The sequence below is a fragment of the Cervus elaphus genome, chromosome 9, assembly GCF_910594005.1.
Source record: "Cervus elaphus chromosome 9, mCerEla1.1, whole genome shotgun sequence".
In the NCBI taxonomy this organism is placed as follows: domain Eukaryota; kingdom Metazoa; phylum Chordata; class Mammalia; order Artiodactyla; family Cervidae; genus Cervus; species Cervus elaphus.
The window spans coordinates 29,093,558-29,119,342 of record NC_057823.1 but is presented as its reverse complement, the minus strand read 5'-3'; the positions used below and the strand labels follow the sequence as shown (position 1 = coordinate 29,119,342).

Below are 25,785 nucleotides of genomic sequence, written 5' to 3'. Positions count from 1 at the left end.
TCAAATGAAATGTCTTTGGCTAGGATAGTTTATTCTCTTCTGTCCAAAAAAATGAGCTCTAATTTTAAACAGGTATTATTAAATTCCTCTGAAATAGACTTCATGCAGATGTATTTGTTAAAACATCCTTTTATTGACTGTGTACACTTATTAGCAATTCACATTTCACTTTATCTACCAAGTGGAAGAACATTTATTCTTTCATTAAAAAGTTAAGCCCTTAGGGCAGCAGCAGGGACACAGAGCCTTCTTCTTATAAACGGCTCTGTCCAGTGAATGTGAGATGCTTCCATATTAATACAAAAGAGTAAAATAAATAGAACAAGTGGATTTCTCCTGCCTTCCATCATCCCCTCCCTGCCAATACACTCCACTTATTTTATAAAATGCCAGCACGTAAACAGTTCCCACACTGGTACTTCCATTAATCACAAGAGGAATATCACTATCTGGTACCACTGAGTTCAGAACATCTGTAGAGCTGTGTGAAAATGACAAAAGGAGTTTGAAGCCACGGTCATTTCCTCAGGAAACACGTTCTGGACAGAGAAGGTAGAAAATCATGAGGGTGTTTGTCAGCCTCTTGCACCTTGCTGCTCAAGTTTCTGGAGCTGTTTTTCAAGTTTTGAGATGTTTACTCGATGCATCATCAGAAACTGGCCATTCAAATGAAAGACGGGGATGTCAAATTTATACCTGTCATACCAGGCAGAGTTTTCTGGAAGTGTGATGTCCACTTCCTGTAAAATAAACTGAAACAGAGACAGACTAAAGCTCTATTTTTCAGCAACATGGAACAATGCAATGGTTATAGTGACAAACTGATCCCCAGACCAGTTCTAACACTCAGAGAGTTTTTTTTACGGTTGTTGTTTATTTGAGGTCCACAGTCATCTAATGACCTTGATTTCCCCAACCTGATTTATTTCTTTATATTCCTTAATTCTCCAGTTCGCTACTTTTCTGTTCTATCTGTGAGGTTCAGCATTACTACTCAGTTGAAATGAAATAAACTATGTCCCCAACTGGGAAGCTGCCTGAGACTCAAGAAAGACATGTTTGGACTGGAAGATTGGGAAAGGTGTCACAGTTTGCAACTGGAAAACACTTCCATGGAAATGACAAAATAACATAAAAGGAATAGGGACAAAAGCTTAAAGCATGAATACTGTACCTGCTGGTTAACTTTGACTCATTTTAACAGTCAGAGTAAGAAAACCAGTGCTGCTCAGAGAAAAACACTTAGGTGTAATGACTTTTATGGAAATCAGCACTAAAGTCTCTCTAAAGAACAGAAAGAAAATTTAAATGAAAAATAATTCAATGTCTTTTCCTAAAGAAAGGATCCAGACAGATGCTTTGTCTTATACTACATATACTATCCATTCCATATACATAAAGCTATAGTGTTTCATATTACCCGGTTTTTATAAGGCCCCAGTACTTCCTTGGCTTCATCACAAAGGGGACATGGATCCTATAGGAAGAAAAAAGCCATTAATCCCAGAGAAATGGCATTCAGCCTGACAAAAGCCACAAGAAGCAGATTATACTTAATTTAAAGGACTATTTTCTCCCAGGTTAATTATACTGTTTTATTTCCAAAGCAAAACACTGCTACAGAATCTTATAAATAGCTGGTATTTCATGGTAAATGGGCTTTTGGCAATTTTTAATTGTGTTTTGATTTTCTTCTCTACAAGCATATTTATCTAATAAATGTTGATGCTTACATGTTACACATATATATACATGTGCATATATGTGTATATATATGTACACACAATACATTTAGATGTTTATATGTTCTTGTTACTGGCTTAGTATAATTGATACCTGAGAAGATCATTTTCAAAACATCTATAGTTTTAGGGCTTTGTCCTTCCTAGATGAGGAGCACCTTCTAGGCCTGGCTGACATTGCCAGAATTTCTTAAAATCTGTTTTGACGGGGGGCACTGAGCTTTGCCAGCCTGTTTTTCCATTTATTTTATCTTTCTTTTTCTTCGGCCATGCCATGCAGCTTGAGGAATCTTAGTTCCCTGACCAGGGATTGAACCTGGACCCATAGCAGCAAAAGCATGGAGTCCTAACCCCTGGGCTGCCAGGGAAGTCCCCAGCCTGTTTTTCCTAACAACCCAGTGGGATGGAGTTAGATAGTTACTACCCCGTCTTTAGAAGGGAAAAATCTCTTTACTTTGGGTGCTGATTTTACCAACTCTTTAATGTTTTGTCAGTTTTCTCATTATAAGTGTCAGCAGTAGGTTTCCCAGAGTCACTCCACTGTACGAGCAAGTTTCTTGGCTGTTGTTTGCACTCTGTCTAGAGGAGACGTCTCCTGAGAATGCTATGGACCACTGGCAGATTTTAAAGGCTTATGAGGCCCTGACTCAGTGAACAAGGACTACTGTAGGTTCTCTTGTATGAGCTAAAAACAGATTCAACATACTGATGCTTATATATCAACATGCTGATACCATACTGATGCTTATATAAAACCTGCTTTTTAACAGGATAGAAAACGATGAGCTGTTATGGAGGCCCTTCCTCCAGCTTAACTCACCATATTTTGAAATAAGAGCCCAGATCATCAAAAGACATTTTCCTTCCGAAAGGTCTTTCTGGCCCTATTTTCCTGCTTCAGAGAATTTGGCTCATTATGTTATTATTAGCATTATAATAAACAGATGATGGGTAGTCTGTGATTTTTAAGATAACCACATTAAAATTTTCTGAAAAAGTTCAAAAAAGTCAAGAGAGGATCTTAAAAGCAAAAGCAAAACAAAACCCAGTGAAATTGCAGAAGTACTTGCTTTTATAATAAAGAACTTTAGTAGATCTAAGATCACTTTTTTTTTTTTTTAACCCAGGGACCATGGATGTCTGGGCAAATTATCACATGTGTGTGTATTTTTATGAGGAAATGTTCATCAAATTTTAAAGAAATCTATGAACTGAAAAATGACAAGATGGTAAAGAATGCAGGAGACCTGGGTCTGATCCCTGGGTCAGGAAGATCCCCTGGAGAAGGCAATGGCTGTGCACTCCAGTATTCTTACCTGGAGAATTGCACGGACAGAGAAGCCTGGCAGGATTCATAGGGTTGCAAAGAGTTGGACACAGCTGAGCAACTAACACACACACACCTTAGCTCTTCGACTACAGATGACTCAGGGACTGGCCAGTCTTAGACAATGGATAATGTGAGGCTTTTGCTGAGGTTTCTGTAGATACCTGAAATGTGAGATCTGGGATTGGGATTGCTGCAGTTATCCATCTGAAGAGCCAGAGTGTGCACTGATTTAACTCAGAGAATGTGGAGCTGAAGAGATTGGTAATATGCTTAAGTTGCAGAATCAAGCTACTTCTGAAACTAGACTAACCCCTAAAATCCCTTTTTCGTTTAAGCCATTCTGGGAAGTACTTTCTATTATTTATAAATGGAAGAGACCTGATATGTACTTTTTCTTTCAGAGAACTGGGAACTCCTGGAGGTGACAGTAATATCTTGTATGTCTATTGACATAAATGAAGGGTTCAGTACAAGTTTTAAGCTGAACGGAAGATTGGTGGAATTTTTTTTTTTTTTTTGGCACATGTGTTGGTTTACTTAGGCTTCCCTGGTGGCTCAGATGATAAAGAGTCTGCCTGCAATGTGGGAGACTCGGGTTCGATCCCTGAGTCGGGAAGACACCCTAGAGAGCAAATGGCAACCCAGTCCAGTATTCTTGCCTGGAAAATCCCATGGACAGAGGAGCCTGGTAGGCTACAGTCCATGGGGTCACAAACAGTAGGACATGACTGAGTGACTTCATTTTCTTTTTTGGCTTACTTGGCTGTTGTTCAAACTGAAAAATTGTGCAGAATAGTTAGGCTGAATGAGCACCATTAACCTTAATGGATTATTTTATTTTTGTGGTTAATTTTCACATGCATTTCTCATATGTAGACACAGATTATGAAATATTTTTGTTCCATAATAGTGCAATATATTATTATGAATATGAAAAGTAGTTAAGATTATTTTCAGTAAGAAATTAACTTTAAAATTTTATTAGGTAATTTTCAGATATATTCAAATTGCTAAAATGCCTGAAATCTGAGTAAGTCTATTAAACAAGAGACCTTTTTTGTTTGAATTGCAGTATTTTTCACTAAAGTTATTCTGTTACCCAGCACTTTCTTTTTTGATTATAAATCACACAAAGTAATGTTAATTAGCAAAAGGAAATCCATAATGCTTGTCTTATAAGTTTTACAGGAAAAATCTCTTAAAAAATTTACACTTGCTTTATGACTTAAAACTAGTGTTCAGTTCAGTTCAGTCGCTCAGTTGTGTCCGACTCTTTGTGACCCCATGAATCGCAGCACGCCAGGCCTCCCTGTCCATCACCAACTCCCGGAGTTTACTCAAACTCATGTCCATCGAGACAGTGATGCCATCCAGCCATCTCATCTTCTATCGTCCCCTTCTCCTCCCTGCCCCCAATCAGGGTGTTTTCCAATGAGTCAACTCTTCACATGAGGTGGCCAAAGTATTGGAGTTTCAGCTTCAGCATCAGTCTTTCCAATGAAGACCCAGGAGTGATCTTCTTTAGGATGGACTGGTTGGATCTCCTTATAGTCCAAGGGACTCTCAAGAGTCTTCTCCAACACCACAGTTCAAAAGCATCAATTCTTCGGTGCTCAGCTTTCTTCACAGTCCAACTCTCACATCCATACATGACCACTGGAAAAACCATAGCCTTGACTAGACGGACCTTTGTTGGCAAAGTAATGTCTCTGCTTTTTAATATGCTATGTAGGTCAGTCATAACTTTCCTTCCAAGGCGTAAGCGTCTTTTAATTTCATGGCTGCAATCACCATCTGCAGTGATTTTGGAGCCCCAAGAAAATAAAGTTTCTCACTGTTTCCACTGTTTCCCCGTCTATTTGCCATGAAGTGATGGGACCAGATGCCATGATCTTAGTTTTCTGAATGTTGAATTTTAAGCCAATTTTTTCACTCTCCTCTTTCACTTTCATCAAGAGGCTTTTTAGTTCCTCTTCACTTTCTGCCGTAAGGGTGATGTTATCTGCATATCCAGGGTTATTGATATTTCTCCCAGCAATCTTGATTCCAGCTTGTGCTTCTTCCAGCCCAGAGTTTCTCATGATGTACTCTGCATATAAGTTAAATAAGCAGGGTGACAATATACAGCCTTGATGTACTCCTTTTCCTATTTGGAACCAGTCTGTTGTTCCATGTGCAGTTCTAACTGTTGCTTCCTGACCTGCATATAGGTTTCTCAAGAGGCAGGTACGGTGGTCTGGTAATCCCATCTCTTGAAGAATTTTCCACGGTTTATTGTGATCCACACAGTCAAAGGCTTTGGCATAGTCAATAAAACAGAAATAGATGTTTTTCTGGAACTCTCTCTTTTTTGATGATCCAGCAGATGTTGGCAATTTGATCTCTGGTTCCTCTGCCTTTTCTAAAACCAACTTGAACATCTGGAAGTTCACAATTCATGTATTGCTGAAGCCTGACTTGGAGAATTTGGAGCATTACTTTACTAGTGTGTGAGATGAGTGCAATTGTGCAGTAGTTTGAGCATTCTTTGGCACTGCCTTTCCTTGGGATTGGAATGAAAACTGACCTTTTCCAGTCCTGTGGCTACTGCTGAGTTTTCCAAATTTGTTGGCATATTGAATGCAGCACTTTCATAGTATCATCTTTAAGGATTTGAAATAGCTCAACTGGAATTCCATCATCTCCACTAGCTTTGTTCGTAGTGATGCTTCCTAAGGTCCACTTGACTTCACATTCCAGGGTGTCTGGCTCTAGGTGAGTGATCACACCATCATGATTATCTGGGTTGTGAAGATCTTTTTTGTAGTTCTTCGGTGTATTCTTGCCACCTCTTCTTAATATCTTCTGCTTCTGTTAGGTCCATACATTTCTGTCCTTTTTTGAGCCCATCTTTGCATGGAATGTTCCCTTGGTATCTCTGATTTTCTTGAAGAGATCTCTAGTCTTTCCCATTCTGTTGATTTCCTCTATTTCTGTGCATTGATCACTGAGGAAGGCTTTCTTATCTCTCCTGGCTATTCTTTGGAACTCTGCATTCATATGGGAATATCTTTCCTTTTCTCCTTTGCTTTTCGCTTCTCTTCTTTTCTCAGCTATTTGTAAGGCCTCCTCAGACAGCCATTTTGCTTTTTTGCATTTCTTTTCCATGGGGATGGTCTTGATCCCTGTCTCCTATACAATGTCACCACTTCAGTATTCTTGCCTTGAGAACCCCATGAACAATATGAAAAGGCAAAATGATAGGATACTGAAAGAGGAACTCCCCAGGTTGGTAGGTGCCCAATATGCTACTGGAGATCAGTGGAGAAGTAACTCCAGAAAGAATGAAGGGATGGAGCCAAAGCAAAAACAATACCCAGTTGTGGATGTGACTGGTGATAGAAGCAAGGTCCGATGCTGTAAGGAGCAATATTGCATAGGAACCTGGAATGTTAGGTCCATGAATCAAGGCAAATTGGAAGTGGTCAAACAGGAGATGGCAAGAGTGAATGTCGACATTCTAGGAATCAGCAAACTAAAATGGACTGGAGTGGGTGAATTTAACTCAGATGACCATTATATCTACTACTGTGGGCAGGAATCCCTTAGAAGAAATGGAGTAGCCATCACGGCCAACAAAAGAGTCCGAAATGCAGTACTTGGATGCAATCTCAAAAACGACAGAATGATCTCTATTCATTTCCAAGGCAACCCATTCAATATCACGGTAATTCAAGTTTATGCCCTGACCAGTAACGCTGAAGAAGCTGAAGTTGAATGGTTCTATGAAGACTTACAAGACCTTTTAGAACTAACACCCAAAATAGATGTCCTTTTCATTATAGGGGACTGGAATGCAAAAGTAGGAAGTCATGAAACACCTGGAGTAATGGGCAAATTTGGCCTTGGAGTACAGAATGAAGCAGGGCAAAGGCGAATAGAGTTTTTCCAAGAGAATGCACTGGTCATAGCAAACACCCTCGTCCAACAACACAAGAGAAGACTCTACACATGGACATCACCAGATGGTTGACACCAAAATCAGATTGATTATATTCTTTGCAGCTGAAGATGGAGAAGCTCTATACAGTCAGCAAAAACAAGACCGGGAGCTGACTGTGGCTCAGATCATGAACTCCTTATTGCCAAATTTAGACTTAAAACTAGTGTTAGGGATAAGAAAATAAGTACAAGTCAGTCCTCATTATTTGTGGATTCTGTATCTGTGAATTCATCTAGTCACTAAAACTTATTTGTAACCCTAAAAATTAACACCCAAACTTTTGCAGTCATTCATGGATGTGCAGTTGCATAGAGCAGTAAAAAATCTGAGTGCCCAAAGTGTACATTTTCAGCTGAGTTGCAACAAGATGAAGCTCTTTCTAGCTCTCATACTGGAAACAAGTGTCCTTTTCATGATCTACTTCAGTTCAGTCGCTCGGTCATGTCCAGCTCTTTGCGACCCCATGGACTGCAGCATGTCAGGCTTCCCTGTCCATCACCAACTCCCGGAGCTTGCTGAAATTCATGTCCATTGAGTCCATGATGCCATCCAACCACCTCATCCTCTGTTGTCCCCTTCTCCTCCTGCCTTTAATCTTTCCCAGCATCAGGATCTTTTCCAATGAGTCAGTTCTTCGCATCAGGTGGCCAAATCATGATCTACTGAGTGCCATGATTCTTGCATTTTTGTGTTTTTCTGCCATTTAAAATAGCCCAAGTGCAGTGCTGAGGTGCTGTCCATTGTTTCTAAGCGTAAGAAGGCTGTGCTGTGCCTTAGGGAGAAGGTGCTGTGTCCGACGAGCTTCGCTCAGGCACGTGTTATGATGTTGCTGGCCCTGAGCTCGGTGGTAATGAATCAACAGTGTTCATTAAATAAGGTGCCTTTAAACAGAGACACACCTAAAACACAGTTATGCATTTTTCCCCCGCCTCTTATCCTCTCTTGACCAACTCCCTAGAGCTTTCTCCTCATCATTTCTCTGAAAATGCTCGTAAGTTCCAATGACCTTCATGTTGCCGAATCCATTGGTCAATTTTCAGACTTCACTCTTTCAAACTACCAGCAGTATTTGGCAGAGCCGGCCATCTTCCTTAAAACAAAGGTTACGTATTGATCAGCTGACAAAAACGTTGTGACCAGATGCTCAAAGGACGCTAACCCTATAGTCACCCTAGGAGCAGTGGTTCAATACTTGCTAATTCAGTATTTGTAGCGACTTTATAGACTATGACTATCACAAATAACAAGAACTGACTATATTGCTAAATGATACACTTGTAAACATCAGTTCTTTTCTTTCAATGTAAGGATTAGATGACAAATATATTAATTTACTCTCTGAAAACAGTGAGACAATGAAGTATCTGGGTAGGGTAAGAGTTAGCACTGTTGTAAACTGATGAGTGAGTCTGAAGAAAATTTATACCATTGCTTGCTTTCCTTTCAACATTTCCCCCCTTTCATAAATGTACAACTTTCTTCCCCCAACATTTGAATACTTTATGTTTTTAAAGTAGTAATTTTACTTTTTCCTCTGTACCTTTGTGAATAAGGTCAGCACAGGCAGAGCAGTCTTTGAGGCAGAGAGATTTCTCAAGAGCAGTTGAAAGGAGTGTTTGGCAAGTTGCATGCTATTTCCTTGAAACCAGAGCATCTTAATTCTGCCAAAAGAAAAACAGAGCAGTAAACTTATGTGCCCTAGACTTTGCTCTTTATAATAGGAACAGTAAGCTGCAAGTCTGTAATGGAATTTGAAGACTTCAGATGTACTTCTTGGAGTCTAGGAGTGGCAGAGAGGCCAAGATGTTTGGCACGTCTCCATGATGCCTCAATATGCACTGTATTCCAAAGAAAACAGAACTTAGAAGGAGAAAAATCCAAATGTATGAATTAACTATGTGTCTAATCACTTGGTTTCTGTAAGCAAATTGCATGTGTGTGTTAATTAGAATAAAAAATTAAATTGCACCTGTAGGTTTTGCTAGCATCCTGATGATCTTCTAAAATGTGGAAGTTTCCTGAGATGGTTTTTATTTGCAGAGGTAGCTTATCTTATTGGTGGGCATTCAACAGTGCCCAGCCACCTTCACGGTAAAGGAACAGTATGTAAGCAGCACAAGCTTCCAGCTGAAGGTTAAGGCTATTACTTATGAGATCTGTGCTCTGCTGCAAGAGGTGGGGAAACAGAGCGGTACTCAGAGGAACTTACAGGGAGAATTAGGCTGAGCTAACTTGTCAAAAACAAAAATAAACTCAACTCTTTTAAGAAGTATTTTAAAAGGAGATTGCCATCATTTGTGAAAACATCCACAAATGTACTAGTGTTTCTGCTGGAGATATTCCAATAAGAACAGCGTGGTAACAGCAGCATGTCAAACACTAGGCTTTGAAGTTCTCTCATCCTGCTACTTTGCATGACATAAGACACCCTACTTATTTATAGTTATTCTTCTGAGCCTCCAGCTTTGTCCTTTAAACTACATATATGATCATTTTACTTTTAAAACATATGCACTGTTGACTTTATTGCTTATCAATATTCCTAGCATGAATTCATTCCTGGGATCTTCATTTCTTAACTTCTCTTTACTCCATCTCTCCAACTTCACCTATCAGTTTTCCCCTCCCTTATCTTGGTGAGTTGCAGAGCAAAGATTTTCTTTCTGTTCCTTGAGTAACCAAAGATTATTTGTTTGTCAGGATTTCTGCACTTCCTGTCTCCTTGTGTGAAAAACTCTCAGGTAGCTTCTCATTTGGCCTGGGCACATGTCACCTCTTTAGAGATGCCTTAGTGACTACCTTATCAACATGGGCCGGTCCACCACTCTCCTTCCTCATATCTCGCTATAGTTTTCTATTATCCTTCACTAAAATTGTTTCTTTACCTGTATGTTCCCTTTACTACAACATGAGTTCCATAGGAGCAGATACTTATTCACTCCAGTAACTCCTGAGTGTCTACCATTAACCTGGTATACAGTAGCTGTTTAAATAACTGTCTGAATGTCAGTAGTATTACAGTGAGCCTCCCTCCTCCTCTCCAGTTTCACCTCTAACCCTCAACAGACACTCAGTGCGCACAGTTGTCACTATTGGGGCTTCCCTGGTGAATCAGATGGTAAAGACTCTGCCCGCAATGTGCGAGACTTGGGTTCGATCCCTGAGTCAGGAAGATCCCCTGAAGAAGGGGATGGTTACCTACCCACTCCAGTACTCTTGCCTGGAGAATTCCATAGACAGAGGAGCCTGGCGGGCTATAGTTCACGGGGTTGCAAAGAGTCAGAAACAACTGAACGACTAACACTTTTTATCCCCCTTTCCAGTTTCACCTCTGCCCCTCATCAGACACTCAGGGTGCAGAGCAGTCACTGTTTGGGGAGATCTCATATCATAACTAAAGGTAAGCGCTCCTCCGCGTGTCCACAAGAGCAGGCAGGGCACTGCAGCTGGTCCCAGCCCTTCCCCACCATCTCAGTCTCATTCTGCTCTGCTCCACAGGGCATGCCTGTATTAACCGTGCTCTGGTCTCTACTGGTGACCAGGCTTCTCAGTGTAACATTAGCTTCAAACTCATTTCAAACAGAATGATATGACTTTAAAAGCACTGAACCCATATCAAACTAGAGTAAAGACAGACAAAAGGACTGAATTCTGACCTGTGGAAACAATAATCTTTCCTTCTTTCCTAAACCCTTAGTCTTCCAGTTCTTCCTGGATCTCCCTGCTATAAATGATCCTGATAATGCATAAAAAAGAATGTGATAAGAATTCTGCAAGGACCCAGCATTATTCTAAGGTGGAAAGGAGATCTAAATAGTTTCACAATATGCTGTGCTACTCTCAACCAAGTGATAAGCCCTGGTGTATATATTTTCCATAAATTCAGCAGAATCAGCACTCCAATAGGTGAATGTGGTTGGAGACAGTAGCTTCAAAACATGTCTCTGTCTACAGAGGATATAAATGAAGGGGGAAAGTAGAATGCTAGCCATGTTTACACTAGGTACAAATTTCTGCACGTTGGTTTGGGGAAGGCATTATGCTAATAGTGACACACCCTCCTAGGGTATGAAGGTAAAGAAGCTGTGTTAAATGAAAGAGAAAGAAAATTCTGAAGATCAGTTTTGTGAGAGTAAAAACAGAAAGGCAGCCCTGGAAATGAGAAGGAGCAGGCCATGTAAGGCAGTGACCTAAGATGACAACCAGGATAGTGAACGGCAGCTGTGTGCTTTGAGTGGAAGGATTTAAGATTTATTGATGTCTGTCTGGTAAGGAATAGAAAACTTATTGCTTTTAGCTGGCTAAGTTGAGACTGAGGTGTTAAGGCTTTTGTAAAAAAAAAAAAAAAAAAATCACAATCACAGTGGAAATCTGCTTTAGTATTTCCAACATGACAAAACACAGCATGCGGTCTTGGTTGCACCCAAGACAAATAAAACCTGTCATAGTAAACAGAGTTGCTATTCATTTCAGATTTGCAAGAATACTTGTTCAACTAACCCAGAAAGCTAAATAAAGTCTTCAGAGATGCCACTACCATTCTGCCTAAATTAGTTCTCTTCTCCATGTTAGTCTCCATTTCTCCTTTTTTTCTCCCATGTAAATTTAATCACTTAAACATGAGGCATTTGTTTATTGAGAAATGCATGAGTATTATGCAGTTTTACTACCTGCATATTTTCCAAATGCCCTGAGGCACATGCATTTTACCACACTGTTAAATTAACTTATTTCTTCGTGAGCACTGTATTATAAAATTATATTGGAGTCTGATATATACTAAAAAAAAATTCCCTATACCTCTCCTAGGCAGAAATAAGGTATTAAGGCTAAAGTTCTGACCACTGGAGTTCACTTACTTTTAGAAATAAAAAGTAAAATGAAAAATGGTACACTCCAATTGGAATCCTATAATATTCTTCTTAGAATATTTTATTAACTCTGTAAACCCTAATGCCATTGCTGTCAATGTCATATTCACCCAATCATGCCTTCTTGAAGTAAAATCTTAATATGGACTACTCTGTCAATGTGACATTGTCATAGTTCTATTATTTTTGAACAGTATCTCAGCACTGTAAGAAATGTTCTGAAAGGTGGTCTGTACCTGTTGGCTCATGACTAGGAGGACAACTTTTTGATTATGTCATTGAATTTAGTCATGAAATGTGTGTCTTTACTACACACACAAACACATACACACACACAATTTTATCCTTTGTATTCTGTTACATGTCTCTGTAATATAAGCAAAAAGAGCTGTGTGCATAATATCAAAAAAGCACAGCTGGGTCACCTTTGTCACAGACAAAAAAAAAAAAGCATAAGACTGGATTTAGAATGTGTCTAAAACAAATTCCACAGCCTAACGATAAAGATGGTGACTCCTGCTGTTTCAAGTACACGGCTGCTCAAAGGCATGGATCACCCCAAAAGAGAGAGGGAATGCTGGCTTTTCAACAAAACTGAGGCCAACTTCAGTGGTCTTATCCGCCTAATCAAATACAGCATGGGGGAGGGCTGACTGGACTCAATTCCGTCCTCCTTGAAGCAGTATAAGAAAGGTAACTTTATAGTGTTTTCCCTGTGAAGCACTGAAGGGCATATCATTAAAGCAACTGATCATAGGACAGAAAGAAGCCAGGGTCATTTGCGCCTTTATTAAGGATTACTCATTTCTTGCATGAGGAGCTGCCCATGCCCTGGCTGCACCTCACTTTTGTGGGGCTCCTGGATTCTTCAAATGCTGTGTGTGTCTGATTAGAAGGCAAACAACTTGTTCTCACTTGAGTAGAGAAACTGACCTTCACAGATCAGAATTTTTATTCATTCAAAGAATCCTTTGGCACACCGAATCTCCAAGCTCACATGATCTCTTAGCAGCAAGCTGCAGTGTTGTTAGTTCATGTGCAAAATCAAAAAGTCTATCTAAGCTCAGGTACCACCTTCATTCAGTTCAGTTTAGTCACTCAGTCGTGTCTAACTCTTTGCAACCCCATGAACTGCAGCACACCAGGCTTCCCTGTCCATCACCAACTCCAAAAGCTTGCTCAAACTCATGTCCATCAAATTGGTGATGCCATCCGACCATCTCATCCTCTGTTGTCCCCTTCTCCTCCTGCATTCAATCTTTCCCAGCATCAGGGTCTTTTCAAATGAGTCAGTTCTTCACATCAGATAGCCAAAAGTACTGGAACTTCAGCTTCAGCATCAGTCCTTCCAATGAATATTCAGGACTGATTTCCTTTAGGATTAACTGGTTTGATCTCCCTGAAGTCAAAGGGACTCTCAAGAGTCTTCTCCAACAACACAGTTCAAAAACATCAATTCTTTGGCATTCAGCTTTCCTTATAGTCCAACTCTCACATCCATACATGACTACTGGAAAAACCATAGCTTTGACTAGACGGACTTTTGTTGGCAAAGTAATGTCTCTGATTTTTAATGTGCTGTCTAAGTTGGTCACAGCTTTTCTTCCCAGGAGCTAGTATCTTTTAATTTCATGGCTGCAGTCACCATCTGCAGTGATTTTGGAGCCCCCAAAAATAAAGTCTCTCACTGTTTCCATCATTTCCCCATCTATTTGCCACAAAGTGATGGGACTGGAGGCCATGATCTTCATTTTTTGAATGTTGAGTTTTAAGCCAGTTTTTTCACTCTCCTCTTTCACTTTCATCAAGAGGCTCTTTAGTGCCTCTTTGCTTTCTGCCATAATGGTAGTGTCATCTGCATGTCTGAGGATATTGATATTTCTCCCTGCAATCTTGATTCCAGCTTGTGCTTCACCAGCCCAGCATTTCGCATGATGTACTCTGCATATAAGTTAAATAAGCAGAGTGACAATACACAGCCTTGATGTACTCCTTTCCCAATTTGGAACCAGTCTGTTGTTCCATGTCAGGTTCTAACTGTTGCTTTTTGACTGCCTACAGATTTCTCAGGAGGCAGGTAAGGTGGTCTCGTATTCCCTTCTCTTTCAGAATTTTCTAGTTTGTTGTGATCCACACAGTCAAATGCTTTAGCGTAGTCAATGAAGCAGATGTTTTTCTGGAATTCTCTTGCTTTTTCTATGATCCAGCGGATGTTGGCAATTTGATCTCTGGTTCCTCTGCCTTTTCTAAATCCAGCCTATACATCTGGAAGTTCTCAGTTCACATACTGTTGAACCCTAGCTTCGAACATTACTTTGCTAGTGAGATGAGTGCAGTTGTGCAGTAGTTTGAACATTCTTTGGCATTGCCTTTCTTTGGGATTGGAATGAAAACTGACCTTTTCCAGTGCTGAGTTTTCCAAAATTGTTGGCATATTCAGTGCAGGTCTTTCACAGCATCATCTTTTAGGATTTGAAATTGCTCAGCTGGAATTCCATCACCTCCACTAGCTTTGTTCGTAGCCATGCTTCCTAAGGCCCACATGACTTCACACTCCAGGATGTCTGGCTCTAGGTGAGTGATCATACTATCATCATGGTTATCTGGGTCTTTAAAGGTCTGTTTTGGGTCTTATAGTTCTTCTGTGTATTCTTGCCACCTCTTCTTAATATCTTCTGCTTCTGTTAGGTCCATACCATTTCTGTCCTTTATTGTGCCCATCTTTGCATGAAATGTTCCCTTGGTATCTCTAATGTTCTTGAAGAGTTTTCCAGTCTCTCCATTCTATTGTTTTCCTCTATTTCTTTGCATTGATCATTGAGGAGGGCTTTCTTATCTCTCCTTGCTATTCTTTGGAACTTTGCATTCAGATGGATATATCTTTCATTTTCTCTTTGCCTTTCACGTCTCTTCTTTTCTCAGCTATGTATAAGGCCTCCTCAGACAACCATTTTGCTTTTTTGCATTCATTTCTCTCCCGGATGGTTTTGATCACCGCCTCCTATATAATGTTACGAACCTCCATTTATAGTTCTTCAGGCATTCTATCTATCATATCTAATCCCTTCAATCTATTTGTCACTTACACTGTATAATCATAAGAGATTTTATTTAGGTCATACCTGAATGATCTAGTCATTTTCCCTACTTTCTTTAAGTCTGAATTTTGCAATAAGGAGTTCATGATCTGAGCCACAGTCAGCTCCTGGTCTTATTTTTGCTGACTGTATACAGCTTCTCCATCTTCAGCTGCAAAAAATATAATCAGTATGATTTTGGTATTGACTGTCTGGTGATGTCCAGGTGCAGAGTTATCTCTTGTGTTGTTGGAAGAGGTTGTTTGCTATGACCAGTGTGTTCTCTTAGCAAAACTGTTAGTCTTTGCCCTGCTTCATTCTGTTCTCCAAGGCCAAACGCTGGAGCTTCTTCACAAGAGTATAACGTAAATTTAATACTGAGCTGGAATTAACCTAAGACTATTACTGTCGCTCTTGCTGGACCTGAGTTCCAGAGAGGCTCAGGGCTTCTGTTCAGTCATTCGTGCCACGTGAGATGTTAAGTGCTCCATTTCACATTCACTACCATCTAAGTATAACATTCCTATTGTTATCCAGTGACTAGAAACACATGTGTGTGCGCACACACACACACACAGGCCCACATAAACACCCCTCTATTGGGAACAGAATCCACTATTTTAGATTACTGAGAGCTCATGTAATGAGGTGAAAGTGACCCACTCATCTGGGTCACTGGGCTCTCCCTGATCCAGAGAGACAGGGATGAATGATGCCTCCCCAGGGGTCTTATGTGCTGTGGTCAGTCAGCGGTGTCCAAACCTCCCTCTCTCCCCTAGTGGGAGCCTAGCCTGGGATCTTGGGCCCAAGGGTGGAGCCAAGACTGACAAGGTGAGGCGGTGTATAGGGACCCAGTCAAAGCTGCAGATTGAGCTGATACTTTGAGGTGTCAGTTCCAAGAGTAAGCAGCGTTAGAATGAGGCTGCAGAACAGAAACAGAGGGTAGGGGGTGGCAGGCCGCCTGGAGGGGGCCCCTCACTCTCTGGGTGGGATCTCAGGTGCTTTTCAGCACCTCAGCTGCAGCAGTCAGGGGAACTGGCCAGGGGAACTGCCAAGGAGATAGCCCCAATTCAGACATGATGTTATAACAAGGATCCCTGGCTCACCATGCACCCCTGGGGCCACCTGTACATGGCTTCATGCTCAGCTCCATTCTTTTTTAAAATAATGTGACACTGTATTAGTTTCAGGTATAAAATATACTGATTCGATATTTGCACATACTGTGAGATGATTATCACAGCCTCATCTGTCTGTGATCCGGACTGTTGACTTGATCCCACATAACACATGAGATCTTGGGCAGACACACCCACACATCCACCCTGCTCCCTGCAGCTTCTATTTCCAGGATTCAGTGGCAATAGGTTCATCACACCGGGGAGAGAGAAGCCTGCAGAGAGAAGCAGTTCCAGAAAGATATGACTGGTCACATGAGCTCCTAGAGACAAAGCCCCCTTTCTAACTTTCTTTTAAATGACTACTATGACTCTGGGGTTTCCAAGTATCTGGATGTCTCCACTCCACTGTTTGAATGCAATGGGTGCTGCGTTCATTTACATTCAACACACTGTTCTGCACAAAGTTTTTTAACTGTTTGAAGTGTGGGCCCTGGCCTATCCAATAACATTACAACTCCGAAGGTATATGGCATTCACATGTCCATCACTTAGTACATTCACTCTGCTCCTCTATCCCACTCCCTTCAAATTCTCAGTAAAATTAAGCCCCTGTTGTTTTTCCTTCATCCTGTCTGGTGTTTAGCCCATTTCTTTCCCTCCAAATAAAACTCTCACATGGAGAAATCAACTCTATATTCTGGATACAAGCAACTAGAGAGAGACACGCTGTAGTGGATTTAGGAGGGAGATAAATTCTTCACTGAAACAATATAAATAGAGGAGAGATCGCAATGGGGGGGCATCTAATGGGCAACTTCAGATGTCATAGAGAAAAGAAGAGAAGAGTACTGTGGGCTGACATTGGAACTGGTTTCACGAGAGAAGGATCTGAAGTCATGTAGGATTTGGATACATAGAAAAGGGGAAAGCATTCTGAAGTCAGGGTTAGACACAAAGGCATGAGGTAGGAATGCTGTGGCCTTTTGGATGGGAGCCAAAGAAAGGTTTTAAAGAAAAGAGTGATGCGATAAAATCAGTATTTTAGGAGACTGATCTGGCAGCAGTGAGCAGGATAGACTGCAAAGGAAAGAAGAATGGAGGCAGGAAAGAGTTGAGTTATGAAAATCTAGGTGTGGGATGAAAGTCACTCATTCAACAATTACCTGCTGTTTTCCACGTATGAGAAACTCACAGGTACTGGGTTCAGTGGTGCACCGAACAGTTAAGTCCCTGCCCTCCTGGGGTCCGTACTGTCACGGGGCACATTAAAGAGACTCTTAGGTCAGACAACATCAGACAGTAGTAAGCAGAGGGGAGGGAGTGAAACAGCTGATGTGATGGTAACCAAGGCAGGCCTTTAAACAAGGTGCTCTGAGCAGGTGTCATTTTTGCTGAGACTAAAGGTTAAGAAGGTACAAAGATCTGAAAGAAGAGCATTGTGGGAGAGAGAACAGAAAGTGCAAAGGCTCTAGGCTGAGGACAACTTTGATTTAGTGAAAGAAACAAGAAAGGACAGTGTGGCTAAAGCAAGTAAGCAAGGGGAAGTGTGGAGGAGACAGGTCAGTGGGGGTTGGAACACCTAAGGCCTCGGGGGTTATGTTAAAGAATTGAGGTTTTAAGCATAATTAGATTTAGAGGAAGGAAGTTACGTGATCACATGTACATTTTAAAAACAGGACTGTAGGGACTTCCCTGGCAGTTCAGTGGTTAGTGCTTCCACTGCTGGGGACCCAGGCTGTATCTCTGGTTGGGAAACTAAGACTCCCTGCAAGCCACATACATGTGACTGCTAAGTTGCTTCAGTCATGTCTGACTGTAACCCGCCAGCTCCTCTGTCCATGGGATTCTCCAGGCAAGAATACTGGAGTGGGTTGCCATGCCCTCCTCCAGGGGATCTTCCCAACCCAGGGAATGAATCCACATCTCTTACGTCAGGAGACAGAAGACCCCCATTGGCAGGTGGGTTCTTTACCACTTGTGCCACCTGGGAAGCCCGGCAAGCCATATGTCACGGTCAAAAAAAAAGAGATGACTTTAGCACTGTGTGGACTTCCTTGATGACTCAGACAGTCAAAAATTCGACTGCAATGTAGGAGACTTGGGTTCAATCCCTGGGTTGGGAAGATCCCCTAGAGAGGCAATGGCTACCCACTCTAGTATTCTGGCCTGGAGAAGAGCAGGCAGAAGAGCCTGGTAGGCTACAGTCCATGTGGTCGCAAAGAGTCGGAGACCACTGAGCGACTTTCACTTTCACTTAGCACTGTGTGAAGAATGGGTTTGGGATGGCAAGAGTGGAACCAGGGAGCCAGTTAGGGGCTACTGTAGTAGTCCAGGGGAGAAAGGTGTGTTGCATGGACAGGCGTGAAAGGACCTGCCAATGAACTGGATTTGAGTAATTAAAAATGACAGTAGGACTATCCTAGTTTCGGTCGTGAGCCTCTGGGTGGGTCGTGGTGCCAGTTTACTAAAATGAGGGATGCTGAGGCAGGAACAGATTGAGCGGGGTATGGGTCTGGGAGCTCAGTGAGGGACAGGCTGGAGCTGAAGTAGAAAGTGGCATGTACAGGTTTGGTAGCCAGGACAGAAACCAGGACTGAAGATAACATTCAAGACTCCTTCAGTTTGAAGGCTCCTATTACAGATGAGATTGTGAGATCATCTAAATAGCTAAGAAAAGAAGAGGGCCCAGGAGAGACCTCTCAGGCAATCCAACATTCAGTAGTAGTGTGGAGAGGAGCCAGTGAAGGAGGCAGAGAGAAAGGTTGATGGGGTAGGAGGAAAATCAGAAAAGTGGGCTGTCATGGAAACCAGCAGAAGAAAGTATGTCCAGAAAGATAGGAGTGGCCGATTGTCAAAAAGAGTGATGAGGGCTTGGACTGGAAAAGGGACAGTCAAAGAATCTACCACGAATCAGATAAGATGTGTCTGATGTTACTCCAAAGGAATGAAATCTTACAACCAATGCCAACCCCTAAAATGAATGGCCTTGTCTGATCCCTGCCTAATTTCACCTCTTAAACAAAAGGAGATATTTCTGGTGAAGATGGAGGCAGTGGGGTAAGGAGAAGAATAAAAGCAGAAGTTGGATGGATGACTTAAGAAGAGACAATAAATATAAAAATCTTTGTACAAGTTAAAAAGCAGAATAGAGAAATAAAGCTTAGCTATTTGTTACGAAATAACACAAAGATAAGGTACTGTTAATAATACTGATGATGATGAGTCTACTGACTTAAATGTGTTTTTACTGGCCCCAGAAGGAGGATCTAAAACTCTAGGAGTGATAGTCTCAGAAACAGGGAATTGAAAACTGAAAAACATTTCAAACAAATAGCTGAAAAGTTTCAGATTGTGAACATTACTTAAATGGGAATTCCTAAGACAGGATATAACTGATTCAAGACCCAACATATTTATCTTCTGGTGTTAGTTGGTCAGTTGTATCCAACTCTTTTCGACCCCATGGACTGTAGTCTGCCAGGCTCCTCTGTCCATGGAATTCTCCACGCAAGAATACTGGAGTGGGTAGCCATTCCCTTCTCCAGGGGATCTTCCAGTCCCAGGGATTGAACTGGGTTTCCTGTATTGCAGGTGGATTCTTTACTGTCTGAGCCACCAGAGAAGCCCATTTATTTTCCACTAAGACTTAATATCTTGACCAGCAAATACCCTGGCACCAGGATCTGGCTTAGCTTACTCAGGCCTTACACAGTACAATGAAATTCATTTTGCAAGAGGCAGAGATTTTCCCTTGATGGGCTCTGAACAAAGGTCACTTCCTTTCCCGTTATTCCTTCCTAATACTTGCCTTTATATTTTCAAAGAAGGGAAAATTCAGTACCACTGTTATTTTATCAATGATATCCTCAACCCAACTCCTGTATATCAAAACAGAAGCTGCTTAGGCAGCGGTAAAGTTGGATTTATTAATAATCTTTAAAGACAAAACTTGTTCCAAAGTATTTTGAATAAATGTGTAGAGAGGTCAAAGTAAATGTAAAGGAATATAGCTTTCACTAACTCATCAGTCAGGGGAATTAAGCACAAATGGCACGATTCTTCATCTTTAAAGTTACTCTTTATATCTTATAGAGTTTCAGTTGGAATTCAGCGCGTTTAAATTCCTGGGTGCATTCCTGTGTGAGGATTTCATAAATCTAAACCCCAAAGACAGACAACTCCACCAATTAGTTCTCTGATGCTAGGCAATTCCTCGTCTCTTTAAGCCTCAGTTTCATCAACTGTAATATGGAACTATGACCTCCTGTCCTGTTCTCTCATTTTACAGAGACTAGGAGAAACTGTCCTAGGTTTCAAATGTCCTCCAGATCACAGAAGGGGAAATCACATACAGAAGAGATGCTGTGGCAATAGCTCATGATGTCAAAAGGCTCCAAAGAAAGCCTTAGAAGTAGTTAACTGTAGGAGTCTAAAATGCTAGGCCCATTTAAAGAGGACCAAAATTCATCTGGGCAAAATTCATTCAAATAGATCTGGGCAGAAGTGTACATGGGCTTGCTGATCCCAAGCTTGTTTCTCTAGCTCCTTGATCATAACTGGGAAGCCTTGGCATCCAAAAATACTCTGCAGGAAAATGGGGGAGGTGACATTGATCTTGCATTGTTTAAGCATCTGAGATGGAAAAGTACCTCCAAAAAGAATACCAAGAATGTGCCTCCAAAAATAAGAATAATGTTTCCTATTGACAGACACATTTAAAGAACGATTTTTAATGACAGACCCTCATCATCTTGGCATTCTCCTCCACTTCCAGAAGTGCGGCTGTGTTTGCCGAGGCCGATAGCAAGCTGACAAATGTGAAATAGGAGGGAGGAGGAATCTTCTGAGTAAGCAAGAGTTTGTTTTAGAATCTTTGGACCTTAGCAGTCACATTTTCCAGATCGTTGCTTCAGAAGAGCCTACTTGGTAATAGGGTTAGTTACCAGAAAAACATTTAGCTAAGAAAAATAAAATGAAGATGCTGATCAAGAATAGTAGTAGAGGAAGGACCCCTCCCTCTAGCACCCAGGGGTCCAAAAGGGATTCCAGACTAATTCTTGTTAACACAATGGGGCTTGCACACACTGTACCCATCCCCTCATCCTCAACTCCAAAGTTATTGACTCAGCATCTGGCCTAGAGCCAGAGGTATATTCTGAATTCAGAGCGTGCAACAATGTTCAGTACAATTAGGACATAATGGCTGCAAAGCTGTTCCTGAAAGCCAAGAAAGCCTGAATAATGTGCTTGGGTTATATCATACATGAGGGCTTAATAGAGTTTAAAAACCAATTTGAAAATTCCTTCATTCCATAAAGATAGCATTAAGATGAGGGCAAAATCATGCTAGTTCAAGGGTTGGGGATAAAGTGCATAAGGAATTATGCAGACTCCTTTCCTTATTATCCTTCTTAACCAAAATGACCCATTCCCTTTGAAGGTATCTCTAATGCTTACTACTGACCCAGAAAGAAGGAAATTTCATTAAAAAAATCTTAAGTCTTATTGTACCCAGCTAGTAATGTCAGTTTCCTTGCTATTTAAAAAGCACACAATTTCATTTCCAAAAACAACTGTTTGCAATTCAAATTCCATCCATCCAGGCAATGTCTCCCATTTGTCACTAATACTCCACCATTTCCAATTCATTTTGCACAAGAGGTGAAGTTATCCACATGACCACACAAGACCTGAAAGATGTTTCATTCATTTTTAGCCATTTTGTAGTAAATGCCTTTGGAACATTTGAGATATTAAATCCATCACTTCTTTGGACTTGTGACACTAATACTAGAACATTAGGGACTATCCACTCTTGAGGTCCTGCTCTAGTAAGCTTCAGATACATGAGATTCCTCAATTTTCTCAGTCCTATTCTGGTTACTTAGGAGCTGACATTGATAGAAAATCTTAATATTTTGGAGATGGATTCCAAGGGACTTTGGAGATGCCTGTGCTTGATAAAGAAATTGTTTTACCAAAGACTTTCATAATTTTTTCTCTATATTTTCTCTTTGAACAATGCTTATTTTTCATATGAGACCAGCACAGAATTTTCAGAACAGAAAGGGATCTCCAAGGTCAACTCTTTTTTCCCAAAAAGTCTCCAAAAGCTTTATACCTTAATCCTCAGAGTATACTAAGTAATGGATACCACATTTTGTTTAAGATTTAAGGATGGAGAGACTGAGGAAAAGTCTCAGCTTCAGATGGCAGAGTTCCTTTACGGTAAGAACAAGGTTCTGATCTCTAAATCTAAGATGATACAGATTAACTTCATTTTTGAACTTGGAGAAACAGAGATGAATTTAGATCTCTCTCTCTTTTTTTTTTCAGTCTATGAACTAAGCTGCTTCAGCTGACTGAATTTCTATTAATTTTTCTTTTTCCTGAATTTCTATTAAATAACAGTATCCTTTCTCTTGGCTGACTGGAAGAACTACATGTTTTAAGAAGTAAAGAATTTAAAAAAATCAAATAATTCAGTCTTATGTCCTTACCCCTGACTAAACTAGAAGCCACTTCCCCATTATTTCATGATTGATATGAAAAAGCACAGGAGCAATGAGAGGAAGGTCATCTGTTTCCAGCAGTACCATTCTGGTTTCTGCTGGACTCCCATTGGCAACAGAAGGAAGCCGCATAGATAGACCACATGCTTGCCCTATTACAATACAAAAAGCTGACAAGTTTGAAGTCTTTTGAAATGTCAGTCAAGTAGAAAAGATGATGTGGCTTTCCTTCAATATTATTTGGGTAACCTAGCCTTAAAATAGTGAACAAAATCCTTTATCCTTAAGGCAGGGCCAAACCAAGATATTAGTGGCTTAGATAAGCTAATAATTTAGTATACCTTCAAATGGATACTTTTCAGATATTCACTCAACAGGTGTTTGAGTGAGGAGTTGGACACTGAAGGCCTTGAGAGAGAATGGAGATAGGGCTGGTGGGGTCCTTTACTTTGCATATTCCGTTCAGTATAAGAAAGACCCTGCAACTCACCAGGCTAGATCACCTTGGATGGCAGTTTGGTGACCATCTGTAGATTCTCAAATATACCCTTCCTTACTCCAAGCTATTTATTAAGGCATTAACTGTAGCATTTAAAACTGCATCTGGTAGCCCCTTGAAAGATTACTGTTTTACATTCTTTTCTCTACGTTGCTGATTCCCACCGATGCTTTCATATTCCTTACAGATCCAGCCTCCCCTTTATACCATGTACTGAGTGTTTGTAATGTGCCAGGCTCTGTGCCAGGTACTAGAAATATAAACGTGATTCAGATACTTTCCCTGCCCTTACAGAACTCACACCTTGGGTAGGCCAAAGATTTACAAACAAATAATACAATACCACAGTGATGAAGTCTACAGCAGTAAAATGGTTGTTACTAGATATTGGTAAAATGCTCTGAAATCCTTGGAGATGGATACTTTCTTAAAATAGAAGGTATTTTGAGTTTTACTTCTATCTCTGGAAATCTTATCTTGGGTAAGGATTGGAATAAAAAGAGAGTAATGTTTTCATGCCTCTAGTTCCCTGCCTCTGTAACTGAGATGGGGAGGTAGGGATGTGGAATAATATCTAGGTGAAACTTAGCCAAAACTTTTCACTTTGCATGTTCTTCCTCTAATAATTTTTTTGTCTCTTGAACTTGCCATGATGCTAGGGGAAGGATGATGGAAGCTCACCTAGTCCCTGCTACCTGGGTAACTACACATCCCTGGATCCAGATGGTTTCTCCCTTCAAAATAATTGCAAACAAGATTAAAACTGCAAGCAGGAACTATTCCAGCTGGCTTTTGGCTTCCTCTGATGTACACCCCTTGAATAAAGCAGTGGCAAAATTAGATTTAAAATAAGGAACATAAAAAACCTTACTACTTGTACCAGTTCACCTCAAGGTCCTGCTATGTGTGAAACCCTGAGCCCTGGCATTAGAGTAACTAAATGCGTCAGCCACCTGGAGTTTGCACGTTATGAAATACAAAAACCTTAATAATAAGAAAAAGAAAACTTATTTTGAAGGCGTACCTCCACACTGCCTCTGAGTATTTAAGAGTCTGCTGGAAACAGGCATCTGGAATAAAATAGAAATACAGTCCAATAAATTCCCAAGTTGGAAAATCCTCATTTCTATTTCCTTACCTGCCATCAATCCATCTAAAGAAAACCACATAGCCACATTTTCCTCTGGTAAAGGAGACAAAAAAATATTGATCCTCCTTTGGCAGGCAGTTACTACTGACCACAGTAAGCATGAAGAAAAAACTCTGGGGAGTCTGCCTATCTAAAACACCAGGCCCACCAACTTTAATTTTCACACCAGGACCTGTTCTGGTTCCAGGCAGTTCCTTGGCAGAGCAAGACGCAGGTTATCAGGTTACGACATTTCACACAGAACCATGATTTAGTTTTGCCTTACCCCCAACATTACTATAACCACTCAGTATTTTCAGGGCACATCTCTTTTTCTAAGTGTTTTCAGTTTCAATGTATATAGCTCCAAATATTGCTAGCATTTTAAGCACTTTCATAGAGCATTCCTGAGATAATTAGCCACCTCATCTTTTTGCAGTCACACACTGAACCATGGCTCTTTGCTGCTTAACCAAGGCAGTGTGTGGTTAAGGAAACCTACTTATGTTGGGAAATGTGCCAGAGAGTGTGGGGGGCATAACAGATCTTAGAAACAATCTCCATGCTATAGGAGCTGAGAATCTTGGGGTTGAGCTGGGTCATACTGTGGATTTCTTCTTTTTTTAAGTGTTCTAAAATACAAAGTACTACATAAAATACAAAGTACTACATAAAATACTTTCTATGAAGAATAAAGATCAGCCAGGTTTAAAAAAAAGAAAAATAACTCCTTGTTCTTTCACAGGACAACCTTAGAAAGACACTTGCCTATTCATGTTAGTAACAATCCAGTAGGGACTTCTATAACTCTGGACTTATTAAAAAAAAAAGTATGAGTCATATTTGTCAGGGGTGACTGACAAGGCTAAATATTTATTGAGAATTGTATAGGCTCTGATTTATTCTCTCATGGTTCAGCACCTAGAAGGCTGGGTTTGTCCAGTAAAGGCAGAGAGGAGGTCCAGAAAACCCCAGGACTCACAGTGTTCCCGACAGCACTCACGATTAAACGTTTTGGCCCTCAATTAAAGGTCAACATGGCTGCTCAAAAACGTTTATTTCAAAAGGCAGTCATCTCAGCCAACTGAGATTACATTGCCACTTCACAGAACTCAATTAAATCCGAAACAGAGCATCTGTTAATCAGGGAAGAGGCATGAAGTTGTGATGTTTTCTGCTTCCTCTTAAAAAGCTGCCTCTTCCCACCCGTGTTCACTTCCCAAAGCGCCATCGCGCGCACTCACATACACACGCGCTTATAATTTTCCCGCGGAGGTTCACGGATTTATGGCTTCCGGTTTAATTAAATTTCCTGTAATGACAATCGAAATCGGCAGCGTGCGGCACAGCGTGGAGCGCCCGTGACCTCCTCTCCCGTCCGCGTACCGGCTCCGGGCTGGGGACCGCGAGCGCCCACCTGCCGGCGCCCAACCGCTGGGACCCACCTGAGCCTCAGCCGCCCCTGTCGCCGCTTCCGCCCTGCGCCCGGCACTTCCGCCCCAGCCGCGGGCGCCCTCCGGCT

At 41.1% G+C, this 25,785-nt stretch overlaps 1 protein-coding gene across 5 annotated transcripts; it reads right to left on the bottom strand.

Moving 5' to 3' along the window:
- Nucleotides 1-113: 113 nt before the first annotated feature.
- Nucleotides 114-25,785, bottom strand: C9H5orf63 (chromosome 9 C5orf63 homolog). Of its 5 annotated transcripts, none has more exons than XM_043912209.1 (6): nucleotides 25,709-25,771; nucleotides 24,159-24,204; nucleotides 16,227-16,395; nucleotides 8,595-8,715; nucleotides 1,421-1,477; nucleotides 114-740 (listed from the first exon to the last, which is right to left on the bottom strand). In XM_043912209.1, exons 2-6 carry the CDS (start codon nucleotides 24,202-24,204, stop codon nucleotides 576-578), a joined length of 558 nt encoding a protein of 185 aa, XP_043768144.1. In that variant the 5' UTR covers nucleotides 25,709-25,771; the 3' UTR covers nucleotides 114-575. The 5 variants fall into 5 exon arrangements, with proteins under 5 accessions (XP_043768144.1, XP_043768142.1, XP_043768143.1 ...); XM_043912207.1 differs by having other exon boundaries at nucleotides 114-752; nucleotides 25,709-25,764; XM_043912208.1 differs by lacking the exon at nucleotides 25,709-25,771 and adding an exon at nucleotides 25,508-25,655 and having other exon boundaries at nucleotides 114-752.